Source organism: Balaenoptera musculus, chromosome 7 (genome assembly GCF_009873245.2).
Source record: "Balaenoptera musculus isolate JJ_BM4_2016_0621 chromosome 7, mBalMus1.pri.v3, whole genome shotgun sequence".
Lineage (NCBI taxonomy): Eukaryota > Metazoa > Chordata > Mammalia > Artiodactyla > Balaenopteridae > Balaenoptera > Balaenoptera musculus.
The window spans coordinates 73,921,258-73,939,250 of record NC_045791.1 but is presented as its reverse complement, the minus strand read 5'-3'; the positions used below and the strand labels follow the sequence as shown (position 1 = coordinate 73,939,250).

Below are 17,993 nucleotides of genomic sequence, written 5' to 3'. Positions count from 1 at the left end.
CAAAAATCCTCAACAAAATACTAGCAAACAGAATCCAGCAGCACATTAAAAGGATCATGCACCATGATCAAGTGGGGTTTATCCCAGGAATGCAAGGATTCTTCAATATACCCAAATCAATCAATGTGATAATCCATATTAACAAACTGAAGGAGAAAAACCATATGATCATCTCAATAGATGAAGAAAAAGCTTTCGACAAAATTCAACACCCATTTATGATAAAAACTCTCCAGAAAGTAGGCATAGAGGGAACTTACCTCAACATAATAAAGGCCATATATGACAAACCCACAGACAACAACGTCCTCAATGGTGCAAAACTGAAACCATTTCCACTAAGATCAGGAACAAGACAAGGTTGCCCACTCTCACCACTATTATTCAACATAGTTTTGGAAGTTTTAGCCACAGCAATTAGAGAAGAAAAAGAAATGAAAGGAATCCAAATCAGAAAAGAAAAAGTAATAATGTCACTATTTGCAGTTGACATGATACTATACAAAGAGGATCCTAAAGATGCTACCAGAAAACTACTAGAGCTAATCAATGAATTTGGTAAAGTATCAGAATACAGAATTAATGCACAGAAATCTCTTGCATTTTATACACTAATAATGAACAATCTGAAAGAGAAATTAAGGAAACACTCCCGTTTACCATTTCAACAAAAAGAATAAAATACCTAGGAATAAACCTACCTAAGGAGACAAAAGACCTGTATGCAGAAAACTATAAGACACTGATGAAAGAAATTAAAGATGTTACAAACAGATGGAGAGATATACCATGTTCTTGGATTGGAAGAATCAACATTGTGAAAATGACTGTACTACCCAAAGCAATCAACAGATTCAATGCAATCCCTATCAAACTACCAATGGCATTTTTCACAGAACTAGAACAAAAAATTGCACAATTTGTCTGGAAACACAAAAGACCCCGAATAGCAAAAGCAATCTTGAGAAAGAAGAACGGAGGTGGAGGAATCAGGCTCCCTCACTTCAGACTATACTACAAAGCTACAGTAATCTAGACAGTATGGTACTGGCACAAAAACAGAAATTTAGATCAATGGAACAGGATAGAAAGCCCAGAGATAAACCCACGCACATATGGTCACCTTATCTTTGACAATGGAGGCAAGAATATACAATGGAGAAAAGACAGTCTCTTCAATAAGTGGTGCTGGGAAAACTGGACAGCTACATGTAAAAAAATGAAATTAGAACACTCCCTAACACCATTCACAAAAATAAACTCAAAATGGATTAGAGACCTAAATGTAAGACCGGACACTACAAAACTCTTAGAGGAAAACATAGGAAGAACACTGTTTGACATAAATCACAGCAAGATCTTTTTTGATCCACCCCCTAGAGTAATGGAAATAAAAACAAAAATAAACAAATGGGACCTAATGAAACTTAAAAGCTTTTGCACAGCAAAGGAAACCATAAACAAGACGAAAAGACAACCTTCAGAATGGGAGAAAATATTTGCAAATGAATCAACGGACAACGGATTAATTTCCAAAATATAGAAACAGCTCATGCAACTCAATATTAAAAAAACAAATAACCCAATCCAAAAATGGGCAGAAGACCTAAATAGACATTTCTCCAGAGAAGACATACAGATGGCCAAGAAGCACATGAAAAGCTGCTCAACATCACTAATTATTAGAGAAATGCAAATCAAAAGTACAATGAGGTATCTCCTCACACCAGTTAGCATGGGCATCATCAGAAAATCTACAAAAAAAATGCTGGAGAGGTTGTGGAAAAAAGGGAACCCTCTTGCACTGTTGGTGGGAATGTAAATTGATACAGCCACTATGGAGAACAATATGGAGGTTCCTTAAAAAACTAAAAATAGAATGACCATATGATCCAGCAATCCCACTACTGGGCATATACCCAGAGAAAACCATAATTCAAAAAGACACATGCACCCCAGTGTTCATTGCAGTACTATTTACAATAGCCAGGTCATGGAAGCAACCTAAATGCCCATCGACAGATGAATGGATAAAGAGGATGTGGCACATATATACAGTGGAATATTACTCAGCTGTAAAAAGCAACGAAATTGTGTTATCTGTAGTGAGGTGGATGGACCTAGAGACTGTCATACAGAGTGAAGTATGTCAGAAAGAGAAAAACAAATACCGTATGCTAACACATATATATGGAATCTAAAAAAAAAAAACAGTTCTGAAGAACCTAGGGGCAAGACAGGAATAAAGACACAGACGTAGAGAATGGACTTGACACGGGGAGGGGGAAGGGTAAGATGGGACGAAGTGAGAGAGTGGCATTGACATGTATACACTACCAAATGTAAAATAGCTAGTGGGAAGCAGCTGCATAGCACAGGGAGATCAGCTCAGTGCTTTGTGACCATCTAGATCGGTGGGATAGGGAAGGTGGGAGGGAGACGCAAGAGGAAGTAGATATGGGGATATATGTATATGTATAGCTGATTCACTTTGTTATACAGCAGCAACTAACACAATATTGTAAAGCAATTATACTCTGATAAAGATGTTAAAATATATATATAAATAAATAAAACACATTACTGAATAGTCTGACAGTCTTTCTGTGAAGACAACTGTTAGTGCCTGCAGAGAGGCCAGAGACCATGAGGGCAGGCATCTTCTCCTCAGTATGCACAGAAGAGAGGGCAGGAGAAAAGAAGACTGGAGAGAGTATTTCTGATCTTCTTTTTCCAGGCTAAGTGACCCAGGAAGGAGAGCATCTGAATAACATGATCCTTTCAATCCTTCAATAACGTTCTTCCTGTGCCCTGCTGCTCAGCTAGCTGTCAGTGTCACACCCACTAATTGTTAGATAGACTCCAGTGCTTAGAGAGGAAATTGCAGACCTTTATAAAATGATGTCTTACAAATTCCAACACTTACCCTTTAGTGTGTTAGGAAGAGAATCGGCTGCCTGTGGAAAGCAGAAGAGGTAAAGGGTGTGCCAGCTGCTGGCTGCTGGGAAGGGGAGTGGGAACTTACCTACTCCTGGCTTACCCTACTGAGTGGCTGCTTCCCACTGTTACAAAAAAGAGTCCACAGACCAATAAATGTTAACTTGGTTGTCGTATGTTAGCAGGCTCTCCGTGGTCTGTGATTACACGGAGACAGCTTGCTAAGGCTAGTCTTACAGGAAAAGGGGCCTAGGCTACAGACATTTGTTTCAAGTCTTTTTTTATATAAATGTTTCCTTTATTCTGACTACCATACCTCCTAAATTTGGTGCTCTCTACCTACTTAAGGACCAGCCAGTCATGAGTCAGTGTAATAACAGAAAAACATCAAATTGCAGCTCTGCTTTTATTGCCTGAAGGCCCTTGAGCAATGAATCATGTAAGGATTGGCTCTCAGGGGCCAGAGATCTTGCCCAGTGTCCAGCTTTACTGGATAAAGGTAATCAGGAGACACAGGTGGGGCGGGCAGAGGTCTGGGACCATTGATGTCCCAGATCCTTTGATGTCTCAGATCCTTTCTTGTCACAGTGGATGTCCTCTGGCCCAGATTAACATGTGAAGTCTCCAGATAATGTATGCTGTTACATTATTTATGAAGAAATAATCATGAGATATCTCCCATTTTACACTTAGCATAGTATACATTATATTTTCCAGGAAGCTATATCCCGTAAATACTGAGTCTCAAGGAAGTTAAGTAGCTGTCCCGAAGTCACACAGCTGGGAAGTGGTAGAATCAGATTAAAAGTGAGGTCTTTCAGACTGCACAGCCCAACAACTCACCATTACAGGGCAGTGTTTCTCAGAGTGAAGACGAGCAGGCCTGGGAACCCAACAGCAGGAGGAAAAGTTGCTCTGAGGGTGATCTCCGAGATAACAGGCTCTACCGTGCTTCCTGAGTGTGGCCAGAGCTAGCTTCTGAGTGTGGGTACGGGTGGCTTGAGCCCAGACAGGCCCACTGTCTCGTGGATTAATGCCTTTGGTCACAGGGTCTGAGAATGTGTTAAGGTGCACTCAGATCCTTCACTACTTCAACTCAAATTCACATTTGCTGAAGGGGAACCAAAGCATCATCTGTGTCCTCAGAAGGGCTGCTTCATAAGGATCTGGAAAAGAGAATCAGTTTTTGCTCCCTCTGGCTAATACCTCGCCACTTTTTAATATTTGTTGAACATTTACTATATTCCGGATACTATGTAAATCTTTTCATGTTTCTCATTGCGGGACTGCGAAGGTTATATTGATATTAATGCCCTGTATCACCATGAGGCAGTTCAGCCCAAGAAGGATATGTGTGTTAATTCATTCAGTGGAGGGAACAAAAAATTTGACTTAACACACAAGAGTAATTAATCTGTATGAACACTAAATAGAACCTCTATAGAGTCAGACAGTCTGAATGAAAGTTGTTTTGCCTGGCAATTACATGTTTGTTTTACTTATGATACTCTCTAAAACATGTTATATATGAGTTTAGAAACATTGGAAAAGATGGAATCTTAAGATGTTGTATATATTTGTCTCATCCATGGCATATATTGGCTTCTTTAGTGAATATATATATATTCACACACGTATGCACACTTTATTCCAAAGATGCCTTTACATTTTGATGGTGAAATTAGTTTTAGGGGTTACATTTTAAAGTTGTAAAATAATGTTATTGAACTTTTCCCCTTCCATGACCATTTTTGTCCTTCATTCACCGTACGCATGAACCAGACGCCAGATAGGAAATGGTTAGTTTTTGATGGGCCAGTAGACGCGGTATGGATTGAGAATATGAACACTGTGCTGGATGACAACAGAAAGCTATGTCTGATGAGCGGGGAGATTATCCAAATGTCACCACAAATGAACCTTATTTTTGAACCAATGGATTTAGAAGTTGCTTCTCCTGCCACTGTAAGTTCTCAGTTTTCACATCTGCTTGTAAATTTGAAATGTTATAAATGCGTTTATTGCTTAGTAGCTTTGACTCTAGATGAAAAGTGTTTATAGAATTCAGTTTAACAGCCATCTGTGATTCTCCGAGAGCAGCCGTGTCTGTCGACATACCTTGACAAATATAAGTGTCAGGCATATTTTCCTCTTTGCCTAGGACCATTTGGTAAAGTCGTACACAAAAATTTAGATCAGGAAATTATCTAAAGGTATGCTATTTTTTTCCCCAAGAGTTTTCTGAAGGTTGTAAGAAATAGATGTATCAAGTCATATTTCTTTTGTAAGCAGTTCCTTGGAGGTAAACAATGATTGTTTTTCCAGGTTTCCAGATGTGGGATGATTTACATGGAGCCTCATATGCTGGGCTGGAGACCGCTGATGTTGTCTTGGATAAATCTTTTACCTCCTGTGATCAGTATTACTCAGAAGGAATTTATAATAGGCTTATTTGACAGAATGGTTCCTGTTTCTGTCGAATTTATTAGAAAGCATACAAAGGTAAGAGGGATGAAAATTTTAATATTTAAAAAATAAATGGAAAATCCAAATTAGCCATATATATACATTTTAATGTCTACTTTTATTGCCAACTACCAGATATTAAAATAACTTCTTAACTAGTTTGACTAAAAACTCTTTTCTTATTAAAGTTTAAAATTTTTAATTAACATAATTCTCCAAAAAATATTTTAAATGAAGCATCTTGTGGTTTGAGAAAATGTGTGGATCTTTTCTCTCTTAAAAAACAAACTCAAAGTCCCACCTAATCACACCTGGGTGAAAATATTCTAAATAGTTCTCTCATTTCTGATGGACTGTTGTTTTTTAAAATAGTTTTCATTTTGAATTTTTTCTTTATTTTCCAAAGCTTTTAGAATAAATATATATTATTTTATAATTAGAAAAAGGACAATTGAAAAATGTAATCTCGTTTATGACTTCCAAAGAACTGGATAGTGGGTCACATGGAGAAACACATATTACTGCTTTTTAGACATACTAAATGAGAAATCTGCCATATTTAGCATGAGTGCATCTAATTGTTTAGGGATTACTATGGATAGCTAATAAAACTGGGATTCGGAAAGGGAAGCCAGCCTGTGGTAGAAGAATTGAAAGAGGTCCTAAAGCAAACAAATCCATTTTTCTTTCTTTTAGTACACCCTGGGGATGAGATGGGGGAAAGGTAGAAGGGAGAGAAATGACAGCGTGACTTTCTGGAAGCATGGATGTCTCCTGCCTCTGAGAGTTGATGGAATTCCAGGGAGGCTCTTAAACACCCTCCAGCTGGGAACTGTAGGGAAAGATGCTTAATTTCTGCTTTGGGAGATGTGGACCAAAGCTCCTTTAGGATGACTTTGCTCTGGATCAAATATAGGGAAACAAGGTTGGGATTTCTTCTGCTGTTGGAAATATAATAGAAAAGCTTGAGGCAGGTATTTGTGTCAGTGTTCGGATTTGGAAAGTGGAATTTAAAACCACGGTAATGAAGATTACTTAAAGGCAAATCCAGAGAAAAAAGAGCAAAGGCTGGAATCCTGGGTATACCAGCAATTTAGAGAGAGGGAACGGGGAGAAGGTTTTGAGTAGCAAGTAGCCAGTGTTATCAGAAATTACTGTGAGTCAGGTGAAGTAAGGAAAGGGTTGGCATATGTCCCTTGGATCTGGCAGTAGAGATCATGAGGGAGCCCTGGCCCCAGCACTTCGAGGGAAGAGGCAAGAGTACTTCAGGGCGGTTGGTTAGGAATGTGGGTGATACTGACTTGATGGTGAGTGTAGGCTGCTCTTTCAGGAAACTTGGCTGTAACGGAGGATGTTGTACATATGAAGTAATCATGTTTCAAAATCAATTAAATATGCATCAATTGAGATAAAATAAGCTATAGGGTTTTTTTTTTTCTCCTGGCATTGTCACAGAAGGTAGGTATTACAAATAAATGGATTTTCCATATAACTGGAACTGATCTTTTCAATAGCAAGTAGGGAAAATAATTTTTTTAATTGAGGTATAATTGACATACAGTATATTAGTTTCAGGTGTACAATATAATGATTTGTATATTTTGTGAAATGATCACCACAGAAAGTCTAGTTAATATGTGTCATACGTAGAATTTTGTTCTTGAAATGAGAATTTTAAAAAATCACTTTTAATATAACCTTTCTGAAATGTACTTATGCACTTTTGTCCTTTCTTGAAGAAGTTATGAATGCCTGTAGAGAACAGATCTGTGTATGCTAAGGCGGGTAAGAGAGGGATAGATTGGGAATTTGGGATTAGCAGATGCAAACTATCATATATATGTATAACTAAATCACTTTGCTGTACACCAGAAACTAACACAACATTGTGAATCAACTATACTTCAATAAAATAAATTTTTAAAAAAATTATGAATGCCTGTTATTTACTAAGTAGTAATATGCGTCTGTCTTATTTGTAGTAGTCAACTGTTTGCATTTTAGGGTTGCAGCAGTAACACTTAGTCCCTGTCCTTAATCAGACACTCAGTTGTCATTTCTGCCTGCTTCTACTGGGACAGTGGCCAAATATCAAGTCAGCTGCTTCTAATCTTCAGAGAGTCCATTTCAGAGTTAATTCTTACATGTTAACCATGAAGCAATACAACTCTAAAGGCTGGAAGAGAGCTTGGAGGGAAGATGACAAATGTTTATTGAGAACTTGCTGTATGCTGCATGGTTATAGGAACTGTAACATTATCTATTTTATAAATTCTCATGGTGAGACCCAGAGAAATAAAGTGCACAGTATTTACAGCACTCCAGAAACATTTTATGCTCTTGAAGACTTAAAAATATATTTCATAAGAATGAGTTTACTCTGAGTACTGCTGTAGCTTATAAAGATATTCTAAAATGGGCTTTATTTATTGAACATGTTAGATAAGCAAATTAATTTCCTGCTCTGAAAGATTTTTTTTTTTTAGTGTTTTGTTTTATGAAATTGGTATAACATAGAATCTATGTTTGTGATTAAATTAACTAAACTTGTAACTGTGAGTTTTTTAAATTTGAGAATCAGTATAAGAGTGATTAAAGGGCACACGCCACCTGGATGGGACATCCATTGCTGCCTCACTCTAGGGAACTAATATGTACCTCAGTTTCCCCGCCTATAAAACTAGAATTATAATAATAATACCTTTTCATAGATACTATGGCTGTTAGAACTAAATGAGTTCAATAAAAATTAGTTGATACTATTTCAATTAGTGCCTCATTTAAATTGTTTCATGGACTTTTTTTTCTCTGATTTTTCAGGAATTATCTCCTACTTCAGATACAAACTTAGTCCGATCCCTAATGAATCTGATAGACTGTTTTATGAATGACTTTGCTGATGAAGTCAAAGTAGGAGAGAGAAATGATCGAGAAACTTACTCTTTACTTGAGGTAGGTCCATTTCTCTTTGAGTCTTGCAATAGAAAGACATCCACTGCTTTCCCCAATGCTTCCTAATTAATTAACCTCATTTTTCCCAGAACTGGAGTCTGGACAATGGGTGGTAGCTGAACAGTGAGGAAAAAGTCAGGTCCCAAATGCCAGGTGCTGGTAGGAAAGCTCCTTGACTGGCAGTTCTGTTGGATCATGAAGTTTGGGTGGAGCCCGATGATTCCCACAGATCTGCTACTGATTACCTTGGGTCATTTGGCCAGTCTCAAAGATGATCAATCCTCAAAATGTCAATGACCATTGACAACAGGATTCACCTCCCCTTCAACCTCCAAATTATAATTCAGTGCTTTTTCTCCTTAATTTTCCCCCTTTTTCATGAGATATAAATATTTAAAATATGTATGTGTATTGAGTATAAGTATATATTTGAAATGAGGAAAGCAAGAAAATATATAATCTATAAACGTTTTAACTATAAATTATCAACAGACCTTGAATCTTCTTTAATAAAAAAATTATGTATTGGCTAATGGTAGCACTTCTAATGTAATCAGTTACTTTTTTGCATATATTTTATGAAATAAATTTTTAGTTTCATTTCAAACGGTTTCCAGAGAGAGACAGTCTGTGAGTAATCTGTGAGTAGGTGAATAGTGTGAAGCCAGAGTTCACAAGTTTTATGAGCATAGTCAAGACTGTTTTAGCTCTGGCATTAAAAAGGAGATTTGATTTTAAAACTATCAAACAGGCTTTCTGATTTGAGTGCTGTGTCTTCTTGTCCCCCCTGTTCCCTCTGCCTGAGTCTGGTAAGAAAGCTTGCAGGTTAGCAGTTCTAATTATACAATCAATGCTCAGGTAATTATTACAACAGGTAAATAAAAGTATATGAATTTGTTCTACTTTTTAAGAAACACTGCATCAAAATGTAAATTTAATAAATATATATAGTGGGTTGATTATTCTTTATTAAAATATGCTTTTGTACTTTAATAAAAAGTTATCTCAGTGTTCTTTTTAATATCAAAGTTCAGCCATATACTTAAATTATCACCTGATTTACCAGACTAATCATTCTAAGGTTTTACTATGCCTAGAATTTATACTTTGCATTGTATTATCTTCTCTGATAGTAAGATTTTATAAGACATGTAATTTGATAGAAAAAAACTAATTATTACAAAATCCTGAGATAACCTACTACCATATATCAGTTTATTCATTTCCTTTCAAAGATATTAATCTGGCTGATATGATTTAAGCTTCAAGAATAGACTAAAGTTATTCTTTAATGCACTCTTATCTTCTCATCTCTCCAATTCAGGGCATTTTTCTGTTTTCATTGATCTGGTCCGTTGGTGCTTCTTGTAAAGATGATGATCGGTTGAAATTTAATAAGATTCTTCGAGAACTAATGGAAGGCCCGATTTCAGAAATAACTCGAAATAGGTTTAAATTACTGAGTGGTACTGAGCAAACGTCTTCAAAAACACTAACTGTTCCATTTCCTGAAAAAGGAACAATTTATGATTATCAGTTTGTCACTGAGGTAAGAGTTCTGAAGCAAGAGTTGTACCTGCCAACCAGGCAGAGTCTCCTTGGAGACACACAGCACATAAAGGCTCTGTGGCCACCTTGTCACCACTGTTTACCTTAGGAGACAGCATGGAGTAGAGGAAGGCACGCTGGTTGTGAAGTCAGGCACACCTGGGTCTGCCATATAGCCTTGGACTAGTTCTTTAATCTCCCTGAACCTTGTTTTTCTCATTGATAAAATGAGATAAGTAATAATACTTGTTGGGCCAGTTGTACTCATTGCAAAAAAATCACACATTAGGACATCCAGTCCAGCAGCAGGCGAGTACTGCTCAAGGACACACCTCTGGGAGGTTCATGGTGCATGTTAGCACATCACAGGCTAAGAGGTCCTGCAGGACTGCCGCTGGGTGGTTAGGAATTCAGCCCTTCCCAAACAGATTGGACAATGCAACCTGGGTGGTGTTTGTTCCCTTGTTTGTTTTTGTGTAACAGCTCCCGTAAGTACTGTAAATGAGGACAAAGTTTTGGTATACATATTATTTAAATATATGCAGATTTAAGTGAGATTGGGATCACACCATATCCTCACTGGGTAGTTGTATATCCTCCTTCCTCCCTTAATAAAGAAAACAACTCTCTGTCTCACTGATAGTTCTTTAATAAACTTATTTTTCTAAAACCTCCCTATAATCTACCATTTGGATGGACCATGATCCATTGCGTTTCGTAGTCTTGGACATTGAAGTGTTTCTGTTGTTCTAGTTTTAATGCTTTTGTGAATATTCTTGTGCACAAGTCATTGCGTACATATCTGATTATTTCTTTAAGATAGGTTCCTTGAAAAGGAATTACTGTATCATTTTTTAAATTTTTATGGCTCTTGACAATGTATTGCCAACCTCACCTCAGAAGAGACTCTTCACCCTGCCAGCCACAAGATACCTTTATATCTTTGCTAATTTTACTTCAAATGACTAACAATACCCTACATTTTCAGAGCACTTTGCAGTTTATTAAGCTTTTCCACAATCACTTCTGTTTTGTTTCCCAGCATCTCAGTGAAATGGGAAAGGTAGGATTCTTTTTCAAATTTTACCATTGAGGGAATTGAGGCTCAGAGATATTTTGTGATTTTTCCTGGGATCACACAATCTCTAAATGACTATCTGTTCCAGGTTTTCTGATTCTTAATTTTTCCTTCCCCACAGGTGGCAAAATATCCATGTTAGAAAAGATTATCAAGAGTATCGAAAGAGTATTATTTCTTCATCAGTTTTAGAAAGTTCTAGGAATTTCTTTGCAATACTATTTTTAGACTGATGTAAATTCAGCCTCCTCAAATTCTCTACTATGTGCACAGCACTGCCAGAAGATACAAAAATGAATAAAGCACAGTGCTGCCCTCTGTGAGTTCCTAACCTCTTCAGAAGAGTGTCATGTGTACTGTAGGACAGAAGAGTCTTATATGTCAAGGTCCAGGGACACAGGGCATTTCTGTAACTGGTAGGCCTGTCAGTGAGACTGGGTTTTAGGGAACATGAAGAAGGTGTGAAGGAAGAATGGGTCTAAATTCTAATACGCTTCAAAAGGCCAGGAACTTAAATTGGATTTTGCAAGAATGAAGAGGACAGTGGTGTTTTTCTAAGGAGATAGAGTTAACATGATATTTTTGAAAATTTTTGTTATAGGCACTGCCTTAGCAAATTAAAATTTTAGTTCATAAGCTAATTGGATGAAAAGATACAGTGTAATGTTAATTCATAGTAATAATCTCATATTAAGAAATCTTGTCTGTTCTGGATATCTGTTGAACACCAACATGAATATAGTTAACACTACTGAGCTATACACTTAAAATGGTTGAAGGTAAATTTTAGGTGTTTTTTACTACAGTTAAAAAGAGACACTACTATAAATAAAATAGATAACTGATAAGGACCTACTGTATAGCACAGGAAACTCTACTCAATACTCTGTAATGACCTATATGGGGGAAAAAAATCTAAGAAAGAGTGGATATATGTATATATATAACTGATTCACTTTACTGTACAGCAGAAACTAACACAACAGTCAAAATCAACTCTACCCCAATAAAAATGTTTTTAAAAAAGAAAGAGAAATCTTGCTTGAAATAATAAGCTGATGTTGTAAGTACCATTATAAAAGTCAAACAATATGCAGCTGATATTCTATGTAGAAAATTTTTCTATATGAACACTTTCTGTGTGAACAGGTATTGAATAAAATTCTTTACGCTTTAACACATTGATTAGACCAGTTTTCTCAATGCCATTAAAGAATCTAACAATTGGCCAAAATAACTGATCTTTGGGTTGATATAATCAGTGGTTTCAGGACATCAAAAGTATCACAACATTGCCATTTCATTTTTATTCATATAAAAGCCCAATTTCTCCTTAATTTAACACAAAATGTAACTTAAAAAAATTAGAGTGAAGAGTTTTAAAGGATAAAAACAAATGCATAAATATCAAGGATTGTTGTCTTGATTGTTCATCTTTTCTGCAATGGCACAGGAGTGCCATCTAAAAGTATTTTACAACATGACATTCACTATTTGGATATTTATTGTAAACAGGGAATAGGAAAATGGGAACCATGGGTAAAGAAGTTGGCAGAAGCTCCTCCAATTCCTAAGGATGTGATGTTTAATGAAATCATTGTACCAACTCTGGACACAGTTCGATACTCTGCACTAATGGAATTGTTGACCACCCATCAAAAGCCTTCAATATTTGTAGGACCAACAGGAACTGGAAAGAGTGTTTACATTATTGTAAGTATTGTAGAAATCTACATGATAAAATGTGCATGATAGTCCTAAGAAAATTAGTTTTTAAACTACCGGAACTGGTAGGCAATGTTTTTTAAATACTTACGTATTTCAGTGTTGGAGCCACAGAGAATTTTTGAGTAATTGCCTATTTATTTTTGGAAGTTGATTAAAGATATTATGCTACTTTATATCACTAGATTATTGTCCATTTTAAAGGTATTTTAGTGAAAATAGCTTACACAGGATGAAGAATTTTATCTACCTTAAAAAGGGTGTTTTGGTTGATATTTAATTTTCTAAATTATCAAATATGTAAACAATTACTACATGGTAATAAGACTGATTTTCTTTAATGATTTCTGGAATCACACCTATTGTATGTTAGTTAAGAAAATGCTAGCTGCTGTAACAGGTATGCCCCAAATCTCAGTAGCGTTACAAATCCTTGTTCCCTTGTGTTTAGGGGGTCATACTGATCAAAGACCAGTTCTTGCCTCTAGTTTCAGATTTCTGAAAGGAGAAAGCTGGCTGGAACTATTAATGAGTAGCACCTCCAGCCTTTGGCATGGCAAGTAAGTGCAAGTTTCCCCCGGGTCAGTTGGACAGTGTGGAAGGTAACTGGACTTGAGCCTTCCTGGGACTCCATTCCATATGACTGCCCACAGCAGTGAGGGAACTCCATTAGTCCCCTTAGGTCAGGAAACTGTGCAATGTGAATGTCCCTTGGGAGTAAGTAAGGAACCTGCACATCTGGTCTTCTCAGAGAGCAAACATTTGGAAGCTTGCCATGACAGCAGGCAAGATAGCATTAGCCAAGAGAGAACCACAGTGACACCAGTGAAGTGGGAATTTTGCCTCTCTTCCTCCAGCTCTGCCTGCTACCCAACCATGGGCAAGAAGAAGATAGGGAAGGCAGGTGGAGGAGAGAGGAGGAGCTATCGGTGGCCCCTCCCCCATTGCAGTTTTCCAGTCAATTCACATTCTCCCAGTTGTGACAGTACCTGTTTCTATTTCTTTATTGATTTTATATTTTAATCCAATCCTTTAATCCTTTGGAATATATTTGGTTATATAGTGGAATAATTGTCCTGGTATTATTTATTGAATAATCTCCCAACAGATTGAAATGTCACCTTTATCATACTAAATGCTGTATGTATCAATAAATATCCAAGAGTGGGGAGGGAAGATGTTTAGACTGAGATTTTAAATCAAGGTGTTGAGTTGGACTGGATTTTTTAAAAAAAATAACAAAGTGTACAGAAAGCTAAAGGATTTATCTAAGATATTATCAAGAGTTAGGGAATGGAGACTTGACATGGTTCAAGGCAGTGGGTGGAGAAAAATAAAGCCTTTGTCATTTGTACCCCCATCAAATTCAGCCCAGGTAATAAATTGCCCAGGCCAAAAAAAAATTACTTTTCACAAAATTGGGAACATACTTTGCATCTTATTTTGTAATCTGCTTTTTTCTACTTAAGTTATTGTAAATATTTTCCTATTCCATTATTATTCTACAAGGTGATTTGTAGAAAACAACATCTTGGTTAAGAATCATTGTAATTTTACCTGCTTTCCAGTGAATTCCATTTTGAAAGTACAAATTATATTATGTAAGCTTCCTAACTTACAGTCAGATAACTTGATAAAAGTGGAAAGCTAATAAGCTATATTACAGAGAACATTGATCTGGAGAGAGACAAATGGCAGTTTAAATTCTTGTGTCATCTCTGAGACCTTAAGCACGTTTCTTAACCCCTAAGTCCCTATGACTTCATGTTAAGCAGGAATGTGTACTCTGCATGGTGGTTTTAGAAATCAGAGAAGCCATGTGTCCAGAAGGCCTGGACAAATAGACACACTCCATTGACTTGGTAACTGTTATTTCTGTTGATTCCATCTCTTTTTACATTATGACACTCTAAGGTTAAATTCGAGTGTGTCAACAATGATGCTTAGTGGTTATTTTGAAATGTCAAAACGTAATTGCAACTATGGCTCGTTATTTCCTGTTATACAGAATTTTCTTTTAAATCAACTCAATAAAGATATATACAAGCCTCTGCTGATTAACTTCTCAGCACAAACTACAGCAGCTCAAGCTCAGAATATTATCATGTCAAAACTGGACAAAAGAAGAAAGGGAGTTTTTGGTCCTCCTTTGGGCAAGAAAATGGTAATTACTCTCTGTTTCTATATGTATAGTACAGCAATGGTCCTATTCATGGGCATTGTTACATTCAGAACGAGGAAGCCAGATATACTGGTACTGGATGTCTTTTTGTACAGTTTTTTTATCACAGATTTTGGTTAAGTTTTCTTAAAAGTGTGTTCAGGTTTGTATGTGCATCAGGCAACTTGACATTAAAAACAAGCATTTGCCCTTTGAATTCGAAGTAGAATATACATCTGGGAAATTACCTACCTTCCTAATTCTCTCATTAACATTTTTACTCAGCGGAGTCTTTGCTGCTTGCTCTCTCGGCCTTTAAACAACCAAGCTATCAATTGACTTTTCCTCTACCAAGAATACCCTTCCCAACCTTACTGTCATCACTCAGAGGTGATAATCATTTTAAAATCACACCTTCCTCATTTATTTTAATGTACTGAAGTTGTACAAGGAAAAAAGAGAAGGAATACTGAGAAACAAGTTGCATGAGAGGATTAATAGGTTCTAAACTCTTAACTATAAAGGTTAGTAATAAGACTGTCTCCCTGTTCCTTGGTAACATGGATGCTAAGGGATATTCCTGACGTGAAAAGAAACCATCACTTCTCACATATGTACCCCACAAGAAGATAATCTGATTCTTTGCCTGAACATTGTTTGCACCATAGGACACTATATTAAGATGTTAATATTTTCTAATCCCTCTTCTCCTTTCATTGTCAGGTTGTCTTTGTAGATGATGTCAATATGCCTGCTCGGGAGGTGTATGGGGCTCAACCTCCTATCGAGTTACTTAGACAATGGTTAGATCACTGGAATTGGTATGACCTAAAAGATTGTTCTATGATTAAACTAGTGGACATTCAAATCATGTGTGCTATGGGACCTCCAGGTACGTTTTCTGAGTTTGTGATTAAGATTGAAAATCACTCTGGCTATATATAAAGGGCAGGAAAAAGAAAGAGAAATCGGACAACTTGAGTTACAGTGTTTTGTGTATATATTTTCTATGTCTGTATGTTGTGACCTAATTGAGTGACCACAATGATCAACACTGCAGAGTGGGTTGCCTTGCTTGGTGTCATTCTCCCCAAACCAAACAGCTCTTCCAAATCCTTTTTCTTCCACCTTTTGGGACTTTGCTTTCCATTTCCTGTTCCTGCATTCTGAGGTCCCAGATCCCCTGAGAACCCAGATCCCCCTGGGGAAGCTCATTTTCCTCTGTTTCATTCCTTAAAGTTTCAACATCCCTGCTTCAGAAGTCACCTTTCCTCTACCCCAATCAATTCCCATTTTAGTGAGTCTCTGGATTTAGACAGACTGTTGAGGGGGAATTTGAGTAGGAAATGGCCAAAAGAATTAACTCTTAGAGATTCTTTACACTTTTCAGGGGAAATTTGTGAACTCAAGGAGATCTCTATATAGGGGAAATTTTTTATTCTAGAATATCTGAAACAGCTTGATTCAACTAACTGGACATTTTTAACTGTTCTTTTCCTGAACTCAATCTGGTATCCTATATTTTTAAAAATTCCCCTTCTTGATGTACCATGTCTTCAGGGAATCTCTCCGGTATTTGCCTCTGAACCACCTGACCTTTATCTGACCTATAATGCAGACAGTTTGCTCTGAGTCAGTAATTGCTCTCAGTACACTCCCTGGGCCACTTTGAATGCTTTTTTTCCTCCCCTCTTTTTTTTTTTTTAATTCTATTGCTCCTGGGTCCCAGACTTTAGCTCCGCTTTGCATCTCCCCCAATACCCAGCAGTCATTTGTACTAAGTGTCCACTTTCCTGGCCTCTTCAAGGACTAGACAGAGGAGCAGGCTAAATCCATGAGCTGTCTTTTCCTCTTGGACCCCATTTTCTAAAAAGACCACCATTTCTGAGAGTTCTCTGGGAGGAAGGGTTGAAGATAGAGCTGGGTATATGATCTCTTACCTTTCCTTCTGCAGCCCTTTTACCATCTCCTTAAATTTGCCCAGGTAAATCAGTGTTTATTATAAGCTTCTAAATACATAGAGATACATAACTGTTTTGATCTATAGGCAACTAGTTATATGCTTTCACACATTCATGTTTTCAGAATCAGCACAGTATAATAGTGGCAGAAGCAAAATACAGATTTACCTGGTTTGAAACAAACATAAAACATGAACTTACATATTTTTAAGCAATATAAAGGTATCATGCACATTTAACACCACTTCTTTACCAAAGATTTCATGATAGAATCCCTTTAAAGAGAAAATGCATTTTGTTTATACATGTAAAGATGATAATATCAATCAATTTTGTAAAATGATGTTACATTCTAAGTCTGTTACTAAAACTTCACATTTGAAAATGTAATCAGTATTTTGTGAAAATGAGATAATCCCCCAGTTTTTAAAATTACAGGCAGCCAGTAAAGTGGCCATGTGAACCACATAGATTAGTCCTAGGGAAATTTATTTCAAGATGTGGGGGAAGAATGAGGCTGTATGCCAAGGTCATGCTGAATTTCAGCCATGTGGGAAGGACCCTAAAGTATGGTCAGTGAGAATCACCAGGGTTATGTTAATACTGCATACAATATTATATTAACATTGTATAATATTGTATCGTAATATTGTATTGTAATGAGAATGTTTGACGGTTTACTGCTTTGGGCTATGTATGAGTCATGGAGAAGGTGGCCATTGGTTCTTTCTGTCTGGTTGAATTTCCTTTGGTAAATAGACCTGACCAAGATTATATCTAATTAGTTGAACTTATTCAGATCATTGAACTAGGAAACAGCACCTTGGGGTTGAGGAGAAAACTGTTCTGAGGTCAAGGTTATCCAAATAATCGATTACTGTTCTCTGTGTGCTGTGAATTTGTCCATCTTGCGTGTTGTTTTATGCTGTAAAGTGTAGAGAAAATACTCTGGTATATACGAGTAACACTGTTAAGGGTTATCCTTTTTAATATTTAGGTGGTGGTCGAAATCCAGTAACTCCTCGATACATGCGACATTTCAATATTATAACAATCAATGAGTTTAGTGATAAATCCATGTTTACAATCTTCTCTAGAATCTTAACCTGGCATTTAAAAACCTGGTAGGTAATTGAAGGTGTGTTTGTTTTTTCATTGGGGGGGG

At 36.8% G+C, this 17,993-nt stretch overlaps 1 protein-coding gene across 1 annotated transcript in view; it reads left to right on the top strand.

Moving 5' to 3' along the window:
• The window catches only part of DNAH7 (dynein axonemal heavy chain 7), a 277,143-nt gene that overhangs the window by 153,358 nt on the left and 105,792 nt on the right, over positions 1-17,993 (top strand). Inside the window, 8 exon segments of the mRNA XM_036858189.1 lie at positions 4,720-4,902; positions 5,263-5,439; positions 8,224-8,355; positions 9,680-9,904; positions 12,497-12,694; positions 14,715-14,870; positions 15,591-15,759; positions 17,826-17,952. Of these exon segments, the coding sequence (XP_036714084.1) occupies positions 4,720-4,902; positions 5,263-5,439; positions 8,224-8,355; positions 9,680-9,904; positions 12,497-12,694; positions 14,715-14,870; positions 15,591-15,759; positions 17,826-17,952 (1,367 nt within the window).